Source organism: Wyeomyia smithii, chromosome 3 (genome assembly GCF_029784165.1).
Source record: "Wyeomyia smithii strain HCP4-BCI-WySm-NY-G18 chromosome 3, ASM2978416v1, whole genome shotgun sequence".
NCBI classification, from domain to species: Eukaryota; Metazoa; Arthropoda; class Insecta; order Diptera; family Culicidae; genus Wyeomyia; species Wyeomyia smithii.
Genome location: NC_073696.1, coordinates 103,978,052 through 103,990,064, shown reverse-complemented (window position 1 = coordinate 103,990,064; position 12,013 = coordinate 103,978,052). Strand labels below are relative to the sequence as shown.

Here is a 12,013-nt window from a genome sequence, read left to right as displayed (position 1 = left end):
ATTGGTCGTTATATGATTGCTCCCCAAGCACGGTCGACAGAATCACATACCTTGCAATTGAAAACATGCTATTTGGCATATATAAAAGCCTGTTTCAGCCGAAGCCGCTCATAAGCAGTCGTCCTCCCTTATTCATATGTATATTATTGTAGCAGTGCAGTGGATACCAGCGATGGCGGAAAGCGGCCACAGCTGTGGCGTAGCAATGGATAGCGCACTAGTTGCAGCGGATCTCAGCATCGATAGCGGCTGATGCAGTGAGGCACTTTAGTGAAATGCAGTCTATGTGCGATAGTGGGCACTAGTAATGCATTCAATGAAAAGTTGACTCATTTTAACAACACGTGAGCCGTCTACTTTTGAGTGTTATATCAGCATTTCAATGTTTACTTCATCACAACGAGTACTTTGTTCGCACTGTCAGTGATAACGCAAAGATGTAATCGGCATCTTATCCGATACTAAATTGAACAACAAATTGTCCTTTTCAGGATGAAATAAAAACCTCATGATTAAAGCGGTAATGTTTTCTCTTGAGTTAATTTACATTTTTAAATTTGTAAAAGTTATAAATTTTACTTTATTTCCGTGTCTCAGAACGTACTGAATTATCTTCTCCTTCAGTCATGAGCACGAAATCCGAAAAAAATTCATCTCAAAATTTAAATTTCTATTTCAAGCAGTAAATGTGGAGCTGACGATTGAAAAATGTACTAACTGGGGAAATAGTTAATTAGAAATTTACGAAAAATATAGTCCAGCAGGTGGGACTCGAACCCACAACTTCTAATCTCCGGTCAGATGCGTTTTCGATTACACCACCGCAAGACGTATAAGACGACCTCGCTAAATATGTATTTTGTATCGCTTGCACACTTTATCGCACGTCATCATTTACTCAGTAGAGAGTATTGTTTGGTGGCTGGCTTTTGTTTCGTATCTCTCACGTCGCAGTGGGGTTTACTGCATCAGTAAGAGATCGGAAAGCGGCAGTCTGTCAAAAATTTAAAAATTGTCAATTCCCAACCATGACAAGCAACTTACTATATTATTGATAATGGTCCATCTTTGTTGAAGCGCAAAATTCGACTGATCTGATTAGTCAACGTTTAGTTACTAGAAAAAATGACTGACACGCAAGCAGCCGGGTTATCTTTCTTGTAAAAGTATTCTACTTCAACCTTGCGGTCGTGGCTTTGCACACAACCCTCCCGTTTTTTTTTCAGCTGTAGAAATGATGTAGTTCTGCCTTAAAAACAAATTAAAGATGAGTCACTAAAACCCACTAAATAGTAAAAGCATATAATATGTCAAAATATGAGTAAATGCTGATGTTCGATGAGACAGTCCAAAATTTCTACATCTTACTTCCACACCGTATTAGTAGCATTAATCGCCCGGCCCAAGATGGGCTGCAGTTGATACGAAGTATATTCCTCAATGCAAACAGCAACTGCATGCAAATGTGCGCGCACTACGCTGAGTGATAAAGAAATGTGCTAAATAGTTGCGCGAACAGTGTGATAAATAAGCTTTTGATGCTGTTGCTTTTTTATGACAAGTCATTTGATTCCGTTCGCAATGGGGATTGGAATGTATCGTAATACTAAGCTTCTTATAGTGGGATTTGTGATAATTCTTATCGTGTGCGCATACGTTAGTAATACTACGGCAAAACTTTATGCGTGGAAACCTTAGTAATTTTTTATTTTGGTTTGAAGATATATCAGAAGCACCGCAAGCCAATTGAATCAGATTACAGAGTGATGATATGGTGGAGTCCGCATAGATCAAACGTGGAATACAATAGGAAATGTGGACAACTAAACTGTCGATTTACAAGTGACCGAAAAGCGAAAAACGATCCACATTTCAAGGTAAAATCGAATAGGGTATTATGCGTTTATGACAATGTCTCTTTGTAATTACAGGGTTATATTTTCCAAGGAACTAAATTATCAATTCACGACGTACCATATCGTAGGAGAGAAGATGTTTGGGCACTATACTATGATTCATCACCAAAAACCGCACCATTTTTGTTGTATGCCCTGGATCTCTTTAATTTTACCGCAACATTTAGTCGGTTTAGTGATGTTCCACTTACATTACAACACGTAACAAGTTTAGAAGAGCTCATCAATTATAAGCAAATGTATTCGTACGGTGAAAAAACAGCATTTCAACACAAAATGAAACTGGCGCCAATTTTATACATCCAATCGCAATGTGATACGTTGACCGGTCGTGAGCTTTATGTTGCGGAACTAGGAAAACATATTGCCATCGATTCATACGGCAGTTGCTTGAAAAATAAAACTCTTCCAAACGGAGTTAACGACAAATCACAAAAAGCTTCCGAAATAAAAATGTTCTACGACTTCGTTTCCAAATACAAGTTCCTAATTGTGTACCAAGATTTAGTATGCGAGGATTACATTTCGGAAAAGTTTTGGAAATCGCTCACATTTGGGGTCGTGCCAATTTATTTCGGAGCTGCTAATATTAGGGTATATTTTAGTTGTTAACTGGATCACATTGTTGAGTATTGATATTTTTTCTTGCTTTCTAGAACTACTTTCCAAATCCTAACTCCGCAATTTTGATCAACGATTTTCAGAATCCTGCAGAGTTAGCGGAGTATGTTTTAAAACTTTCCAATAACGAAGAGGAGTATGTCGATTTTTTGAAACATAAAATGACAGACTTTTATCCTATATCGAATCAACTTCTGGTAGACATCATTTATAAAAATGATATAAATTATGTGAGAGAACGTGAAAAACGCTCGTTGGCTGAATTCGAGTGTTACGTTTGCTTGAATGTTATGGAGCGGCCAGTGAAACTAGCAAATCAAAGAGAGCTGTTCTGTGACCTACCGTTTTACCCACCTGGAAACGTAACATACAAAGCTGAACCACGTGTGTCTACTTTCTTACAGCGTGCTCGCAGTGATTCGAGTTTATTACGCCGGAGGATTGTTGATTTGTAGGCGTTCGTTATAAAACGTGTCCATTCATAACATATATTTCATTTTGGATGCAAAAATTGGGTTGTTAAGCTATTTACGGATTTCTGATTTGTATATATCAGCTAAAATACTACAAGGTATACAGCCCTAGGGGTTGTATGAAATGGTGACGTAGGACTAAATATTTAATATATACTTTTACGAACTAATTTCATATTTTGTCATATTGACTTACATTTTAAGTTTTAGTAACGCGGGCAATGTATGTAGTTTCGCGGGAATGCGAAGATGAACGGGAATAGAAGGTGTGACTAGAATTAGAAAAATTTTTCCCTCGTCCAGACGGGTCCCGTCTGGACGAGGGAAAATTTTTTCTAATTCTAGTCACACCTTCTATTCCCGTTCATCTTCGCATTCCCGCGAAACTACATACATTGCCCGCTTTACTAATTTTTAATATATGCTAAACTAAATATTATTATATGCTGCGCTTAACTGTTCATAGGTAACACTCCGTTTATTTTTGATAGTCGTTATTTTAAAACTAACGATGCATGAATACATGAAAATTTTACACTAGTAGTAGTTGCGAAAATTCTCATAACTCTTATCTTCAAGCATCTATAGTTCTGAAAAGAACCGATTCCATGATATTCAGTTAAAAATTCGTGCTACAGAACGCTGACAATCGCACCATGAATATTTTGAGTTGACTCGTATGCAGCTCTCGTTTCTCAATGTCGCGTACCTTTAACAGCTGCACTGCTCTCGCTTATGTGTAACAAACTAAACTGAAGCTGAATTTTCTACACGCAGTCTTTTGTATCGAGTTCAGAGCAGATTTTTGCAATTAAGGCGTGGCTACGTAGCTTCGAGAAAGAGGAACAAACCAAAACACCTTCGATACTACTGAGTGATTTTCATAAACATCAAAAGAAAGGTTTTGCTTTCCCGATGCGCAAATCACTCTGGTTCTTAGATTAACTAATTTTCGTTGCTAACATTTGACTGATAACGGTGTTCGAGTGAACACAAACAAACAATTAAACCGGAAAATCACTCAATTTAGCAGTGCAAATTCTTGAAATGAGGGTTATATCTTGTTGTGATAAACTATTCATAGGTAATACTACCGTTTATCTTTGGTGCGTCCTGGTCGTTATTGTAAAAATGATTATTTAGAAATAGATAAAAATTTCACACTAGTAGTAGTTGTGAAAATTCTCATAACTCTTATCTTCATCATCTTATAGTTCTGAAAAGAACCGATTTCATAATCTTCAGCTCGAAATGTAGCTACAGAATGCTGATGATCACACCACCACCGGTAGCATCGATTATTTTGTTGGCCGCGTATAAAATTTGCTCTCCGCTGTGCCCTCCAGCAGCTGTGCCAGCAAAATATCCTGCAGCGTACAATGGTTATTATTGCTGCCGTGTGCAGAATACAGGTAACATGCTCCGCGGTGCCTGGAAGTTGACTCGTATGCAGCTCTCGTTTCTCAATGTCGCAAAGCTTCAACAGCTGCACCGCACTCGCTATTGTGGAACAAACTAAACTGAAGCTGAATTTTCCACACACAATCTTTTGTATCGAGTTCAGCGTCGATTTTTACCATTAAGGCGTGGCCACGTAGCTTATAGAAAGAAAGAGAAACAAACCAATACATCTTCAATACTACTGAGTGATTTTCATAAGCATTAAAAGAAAGTTTTTGCTTTCCCGCTGCGAAAATCACTCTGGTTCTTAGATTAACTAATTTTCGTTTCTTATGTTTGACTGATAACGGTGTTCGAGTGAACACAAACAAACAATTAAACCGGAAAATCACTCAATTTAGCAGTGAAAATTCTTGAAATGAGGGTTATGTCTTGTTGTGATAAACTATTCATAGGCAAAACTACCGTTTATCTTTGGTGCGCCCTGGTCGTTATTGTAAAAATGATTATTGAGAAATAGATGGACATTTCACACTAGGAGTAGTTGTGAAAATTCTCGTAACTCTTATCTTCAAGCATTTATAGTTCTAAAAAGAACCGATTCGATAATCTTCAGCTCGAAATGTATGCTACAGAATGCTGATAATCACACCACCACCGGTAGCATCGATAAAATATAAAATTTGCTCTCCGCTGTGCCCTCCAGCAGCTGTGCCAGCAAAATATCCTGCAGCGTACAATGGTTATTATTGCTGCCGTGTGCAGAATACAGGTAACATGCTCCGCGGTGTCTGGAAGTTGACTCGTATGCAGCTCTCGTTTCTCAATGTCGCGTACCTTTAACAGCTGCACTGCTCTCGCTTATGTGTAACAAACTATACTGAAGCTGAATTTTCCACACGCAGTCTTTTGTATCGAGTTCAGCGTAGATTTTTACCATTAAGGCGTGGCCACGTAGCTTATAGAAAGAAAGAGAAACAAACCAATACATCTTCAATACTACTGAGTGATTTTCATAAGCATCAAAAGAAAGTTTTTGCTTTCCCGCTGCGAAAATCACTCTGGTTCTTAGATTAACTAATTTTCGTTGCTAATATTTGACTGATAACGGTGTTCGAGTGAACACAAACAAACAATTAAACCGGAAAATCACTCAATTTAGCAGTGAAAATTCTTGAAATGAGGGTTATGTCTTGTTGTGATAAACTATTCATAGGCAACACTACCGTTTATCTTTGGTGCGCCCTGGTCGTTATTGTAAAAATGATTATTGAGAAATAGATGGACATTTCACACTAGGAGTAGTTGTGAAAATTCTCGTAACTCTTATCTTCAAGCATTTATAGTTCTAAAAAGAACCGATTCGATAACCTTCAGCTCGAAATGTATGCTACAGAATGCTGATAATCACACCACCACCGGTAGCATCGATAAAATATAAAATTTGCTCTCCGCTGTGCCCTCCAGCAGCTGTGCCAGCAAAATATCCTGCAGCGTACAATGGTTATTATTGCTGCCGTGTGCAGAATACAGGTAACATGCTCCGCGGTGCCTGGAAGTTGACTCGTATGCAGCTCTCGTTTCTCAATGTCGCAAAGCTTCAACGGCTGCACCGCACTCGCTATTGTGGAACAAACTAAACTGAAGCTGAATTTTCCACACGCAGTCTTTTGTATCGAGTTCAGCGTAGATTTTTACCATTAAGGCGTGGCCACGCAGCTTAGACAAAGACAAACAAACCAAAACACTTTGCTGAGTCAAAATATGTAGGCAGTGGAATTTATTTCGTCCATGTTATTGTTATCTGTGCTTGGGAAGAAAGCCAAGAACAAGGGAAATGTATGGGAAAGCTTGACCTTGGAACTTTTCACCTTTTTCCACCATTAAGCAGTAAAGCAACAATGTTGAACATAAAATCAAAAAATTGTTACACATTTTATCTATCCACCGAAATATAAATGACTAAGATGCATTAAGTCGTTCGCTTGCTATAACCGTTTGAAATCTGACGCAACATTTGCCAGTTTCATTTTCATTTGCACAAAGTGTAATCTAGTATAGAAAACAAAGACGTAGTCCTACGTCAAAAGTGTATTCTCTGAGCAAAACGTGATTTTTTAAAATTTTATATCTTTGTCCTTCGATTTTTAAATGAAGAATGAAAATCACTCAAAATCGCTTGAATGACAGTTGGTATATGTGCGAAATTCCATTGAAGCGATTTCGAGCAGTTTTAATTTGCGATTTAAAACCAAAGGACAACGATATAAAAATTTAAAAAATCACGTTTTGCTTAGAAAATGCTGCATTTTCAGATGATACAAAATACTGGCATAGCTAAACAACCCAATTGAACGTAAAATGTATATTTGTCAATAAAAAATAAATAAAGATATAAAAATTTTACTTCACGAACTAATTTCATTTTTTGTCATATTGACTTACATTTTAAGTTTAGTTAAGCGGGCAATGTATGTAGTTTCGCGGGAATGCGAAGATGAACGGGAATAGAAGATGTGACTAGAATAAGAAAAAAATTTCCCTCGTCCAGACGGGACTCGAACCCGCAATCTCCGTTGTCTCCGGCAAGGTGTTTTGGCCAATTAAACTACTGGACGAGGACGACGGAAAATTTTTTCTAATTCTAGTCACACCTTCTATTCCCGTTCATCTTCGCATTCCCGCGAAACTACATACATTGCCCGCTTTACTAAACTTAAAATGTAAGTCAATATGACAAAAAATGGAATTAGTTCGTAAAGTAAAATTAGCACAACGGAGCTCTTCCGTGATACGCCTTCCATGGGAGTTGGCCACCAACTGACGTGTCTCATCGCTTGCGCCGCTGTAGATATAATAAGTCATTATACATAGTGTGCGTAAAGAGACTACTCTCTCAGTTGACAGAAATAAACTTCCACAGGGCAGTGTGTGCAGTTTCATCGCGGCGTGCTGAGATGCGGGAACACAATAGTAGAGGGTGATTCGACATTGGTCTTAGGAAGAGTTACCCTTACCCAGTAGTTTAATTGGCCAAAACACCTTGCCGGAGACAACGGAGATTGCGGGTTCGAGTCCCGTCTGGACGAGGGAAATTTTTTTCTAATTCTAGTCACACCTTCTATTCCCGTTCATCTTCGCATTCCCGCGAAACTACATACATTGCCCGCTTTACTAAACTTAAAGATATAAAAATTCCTATAGGATGTAACCGATGCTCTCAAATAGATACCAGCATGCAGTAATAAATTGTGAACTCTTGAGCATTTTGTTTCGATCTGTAAAAAAGTATTACCAAAAACCAATGTTGTTATGGTTAATTTTAAAATACTCAGATCCTCTGGTCAAACGAATCACTTTGTTATTATTGTTTGCTGTTTAAACGTGAAGTCCTGTTTATAGAGTTCCGAGCGAGATGAAAATCTCGGAGAAAATGTTCATTTTTTCATGCGCGTGAAAAATTCAACTAGCAAAAATTTCTCTCCGTTCGGAACTGTAAACAAATTCGATACAGCGAAATCGTAAGTTGTGGATCACATCTTTTCCACTTGGGCTTACTTTTTTCACGCATGTACACACTAGCGAAAAAGGTAGTAGTAGCCATGCCAGCATTTCTATATTCTGTCTGTTCTAGCCAATTTTTATTCTTTTGTTTATTTGTAACCGTTGTTTGCTTGTATTTACGCATACTTTCTCAAAACGTATGCAGATTTTGGCTGACTTAAGCATAGTTTACAGTTCCAAGCGAAGTGAAAAATATGACAAGTGAAAAAGCGTACTTTTTCGAGCGAAAATTGATTGTGGAACACACAGATATTTCACCAACCTGTACTTTACAGTTTATGCGAAGCGAAATTCACGTGTTTACACTTCGAGCGAAATGAAAATTGGCAGGAACTGACAGAATATAACCGTACTGAAAAATCAAGTTTTCGCTAGAGGTTTCTATTTTCACGGGTGTGCATGCGTGAAGAACGTAAGCCCAAATGAAAAAGATGCGATCCACAACCTTCGATTTCGCTGGATCAAATTTGTTGACAGTTCCAAACGAAGTTAAATCTTTGCAGGTTGCATTTTTCACGCACGTAAACAAATGAACATTTTGTATGAGATTTTCACTTTGCTTGAAACTCTAAGCAGGGCTTTATGCTGTATCGCGCTCAATTTTGTCGAATTTTGAGTAATTTTTTTCGTATTCAGTGTATTTCATGCACATACATATTTTTCGAAAGCCGTTGCATGTTTTTTTTCAAGAACATCTGGCATCTCTGTAATCGATTGACATTGACGGTTGCGATTCAAGTCACGTTGGTCCAGTAATCTGATGACTGATGATGAGTCGTGAGAAGGAACGAGAACTGCGAAAGTGTATTGCGTGCTTGTGCAATTTGATCATACATATTCAGAGCGAAAAATCCTGAAAAATATCCTTTTCTTCTATAAAGTGTCGTGAATAATAATGAGTGACGATTATTTAAGCAAACCTCTATCTTTCGGATCCGCCTCACCCGGTAGATACAGTTGGATTTTTACAAAGATTACGCAATGTAACCTGTTTTGTTCTAGCACTCCCATCTCAGCATATACAACCGCTATCACCATATCTTAACTATGACTCGCGCTACCTGCAAACTCAACCGGAATTCATATTTCCCGAAGGTGCATCTAAGCAGCGTGGACGCTTCGAGTTAGCATTTTCTCAAATTGGTTCTTCCGCTATGATTGGTGCTGGAATTGGCGGAATGGCTGGGTTATACAACGGAATGCGAGCAACCGCGCTGGCTAATCAAACTGGAAAGCTTAGACGCACACAGTAAGTTGCACTAGTAATCAACGCAGGTATGAAGAAATAATCCATCTATTATTAATCACGTTCAGGCTACTCAACCATGTGATGAAGCAAGGAGCCGGTACCGCGAATACTTTAGGAACTATAGCCGTAATGTATTCGGCCTTTGGAGTTCTTCTGCAGTGGACACGAGGCGAGGATGACGAAATTAACACGATTGCCGCAGGAGGGGCTACTGGACTACTTTATAAGTCAACAGCTGGTTTGAGAAAATGTGCCATTGGTTGCGGTATTGGTCTTGCTTTGAGTTCTCTTTATGTCTTATGGGGTATAACAGGGGGCAGTTCAAAAAAGCTGAAGGAGTTGCGGTCGCAGTACCTGTAATAAGGTTCATATGAATGTCAGATAACAGAGTAAAACCTAGATTTGTAAGCAAATGACTACGCTCCCCAAGCAAATTTTTGTTGCAGGCTGAAGTGAAACGAGTGTCACATTAAGATAGGTTTATTATGTATATTAGGGACACTTGTACTGTGATTTTTAATAATACTATGTTTTTTCCGCTGCAATTGAAATTAATTGCTACTAAATTCACGTGAAATGAAATCGATCCCCAAAGGGTGGGTAAGTGATTTTACTTCTCGTAGAGACTAATCAGTTTTCACTAATAAATTATCCAGTTGTTACAGTTATAACACATCGCAACAGAAGAGACATCCACAATACGAATACACTTTTCAATTGTAGTGAAAGCCCTATTGCATAAATATTGTATCACAAATCTATCTACAAATTTATTAATTCGAACATTGTTTATTGCGCTCTTGTTTTAGGTGCACATTTCTTCATCCATAATCTTATTAATCCACTCGGGTTCTGCAGCACTAATTTTTTCAATCAATCCGTTTACTTGATAGCAAAGGCTTTGAATCTGCTTATCCCATTGAGGCAATATCTCTCGAGCTAAAAGATAGAACAAATATTCATACAATAAATTATGAATACCATATCAGTTACTCACTTTCAAAATGTACAACTCCATCGATTTGATCGATATAACCATTCATGCGGCCTTCGGTGATCATCTGACTTGCGATTCTTTCCGCTTTTGGTGGTGGAATTTCCAATAACGAACCAAGTTCATCAAAAGTAATATTGTTGTACAGTTTACTAGCAGACAGCAAATTATGTTCGAATACAGCTCTATCTAGGATAGTGGAGCCATCAACTGTACTAGCTTTTTGATGCGCTTGAAGCAAAGCTTCAAAATCCTGTAGCTCCGAACGACGAATAATCCGATCTAAATACATTTTTTCCAATATAGAATATGCCGGTAAGTGTTGGCAACGTTCGTCCTTGAAAAGTGTGGCTAGCATACGAGATCGTTGTTGTCCAGCTGAGGCCAACACGGTGCAAATTAGTGCTTTCTTCAAGGCAGTCATGCGTTCACCTTCATCTACTATTGTGCGATAGGAAAGCTCGTTGTAACGCTGAGCGGCTTCAATAAATTTTCGACGATAATCTAGTACACGCGCATAGCAAACTTTATATAAAATCTGCAGTTTTTCGTCTTTTGTATCCGCCTGCAGAATAGAAGCACGATTGATAAACGCTTCTGCCTGGACAGGATCCTCGTCTTCCAAATATAAACGTGCAATTTTTAAATATGTTTCTAGCTTATAGTCCAAAGAATATGGCCTGAAATAAATTTAAAAAAACCATTGTGCAAAATAGAGAAAAATAGAAAAGATACTCACTTTTGTCCTGTTTCTAATGGAATACCACCCAGAACGTTTGCGGCTTCTTTCCAGTTCTGGTTGCGTTCGTAAATTTGTGCTAAATGTTGTCGAATACTGGCCACCTGTTCCTCGAATGAAATAACTCGCGGTTGAACTTTATCAAGCGTGAAATGAGACACCGTTTTGGAAATATCATCCGGAAGTTTTGCCAAGTGAGAGCTCACGTCCGATAATATTTGGCGAGAAATCACAAGACTTACATGCTCATTAACAACTGATCAGATAAAAACGTGGTATTAGCGGAATCAAATATATTTCAACAGAAAACTTACTTGCTTCAATAAAAAGCTTAAGGGTATCTACTAATTCATTTCCAGTGTTGAGCAAAATTTGATCGAGTAATGCCCGGTATTTGTCAGCTTGCTCCCTATGGATGCCAGACGAGTTTGTCAAAGCCGCAAGTTGATTGCGAAGAGCGGCAGCAGAAAAAGCCATTGTCCGAAATAAGCACTTCAATCGAACAGTTTGATTCACCACACTAATAGATATATTATTAGCTTTGGAATAAAATAAATTTCAACTTTTCAGAGCCCAAGAGCAGGATAATCTTTGTTATGCAAACAAGAGTAGAGCGAAAACAAATGATTACAGTAGAGGCACAACGTGCAGCATACCAGAGATGCCAGATTTTCTTTAAGAATTATCTTCAACTGCTCGAAAACCGATAACATCTCAGGGGGATGACATCATACTACCTTTTTTAAAGTATCACTGAAAATAAATGGGTTGTTTAGCTATATCAGTTTTTATGGCATCTGCAGCTCTTTCAGATGACTTAAAAAACTGATATAGCTAAACAATCCAATTGTAATCCATGCTGATATGAAATGTTTCATCTATTCGCAATTACGAAGCTAAAAGAGATTTGCACTAGTCAGCCTATCCAGCTTTTTACGAGCCATAATGGCGGACGCTATGATGCAAAGTTCGTAATAAATTACTCACCCTTTTAACAACTCTGCTTACGTCAGTTTGAAGTCTTCATACAATTTATCAAAAGAAAAATATATTTGG

The 12,013-nt window shown here is 38.1% G+C and overlaps 3 protein-coding genes across 4 annotated transcripts; 2 read left to right on the top strand and 1 right to left on the bottom strand.

The window, feature by feature from the left end:
* Positions 1-1,461: 1,461 nt before the first annotated feature.
* LOC129729998 (alpha-(1,3)-fucosyltransferase B) lies at positions 1,462-3,275 on the top strand. 2 transcript variants are annotated; one of them, XM_055688937.1, is made up of 4 exons: positions 1,462-1,656; positions 1,722-1,877; positions 1,932-2,510; positions 2,573-3,275. In XM_055688937.1, the coding sequence occupies exons 1-4, from the start codon at positions 1,555-1,557 to the stop codon at positions 2,990-2,992; spliced, it is 1,257 nt and encodes a 418-aa protein (XP_055544912.1). In that variant the 5' UTR covers positions 1,462-1,554; the 3' UTR covers positions 2,993-3,275. The 2 variants fall into 2 exon arrangements, with proteins under 2 accessions (XP_055544912.1, XP_055544913.1); XM_055688938.1 differs by having other exon boundaries at positions 1,462-1,660.
* Positions 3,276-8,726: 5,451 nt separating this feature from the next.
* LOC129731469 (mitochondrial import inner membrane translocase subunit Tim23) lies at positions 8,727-9,925 on the top strand. The gene is made up of 3 exons (XM_055691483.1): positions 8,727-8,922; positions 8,978-9,224; positions 9,290-9,925. Exons 1-3 carry the CDS (start codon positions 8,871-8,873, stop codon positions 9,582-9,584), a joined length of 594 nt encoding a protein of 197 aa, XP_055547458.1. The 5' UTR covers positions 8,727-8,870; the 3' UTR covers positions 9,585-9,925.
* Positions 9,926-9,987: 62 nt separating this feature from the next.
* Positions 9,988-11,590, bottom strand: LOC129731468 (COP9 signalosome complex subunit 4). The gene is made up of 4 exons (XM_055691482.1): positions 11,272-11,590; positions 10,958-11,213; positions 10,222-10,898; positions 9,988-10,163 (listed from the first exon to the last, which is right to left on the bottom strand). The coding sequence occupies exons 1-4, from the start codon at positions 11,432-11,434 to the stop codon at positions 10,030-10,032; spliced, it is 1,230 nt and encodes a 409-aa protein (XP_055547457.1). The 5' UTR covers positions 11,435-11,590; the 3' UTR covers positions 9,988-10,029.
* Between the last annotated feature and the right edge of the window lie 423 nt (positions 11,591-12,013).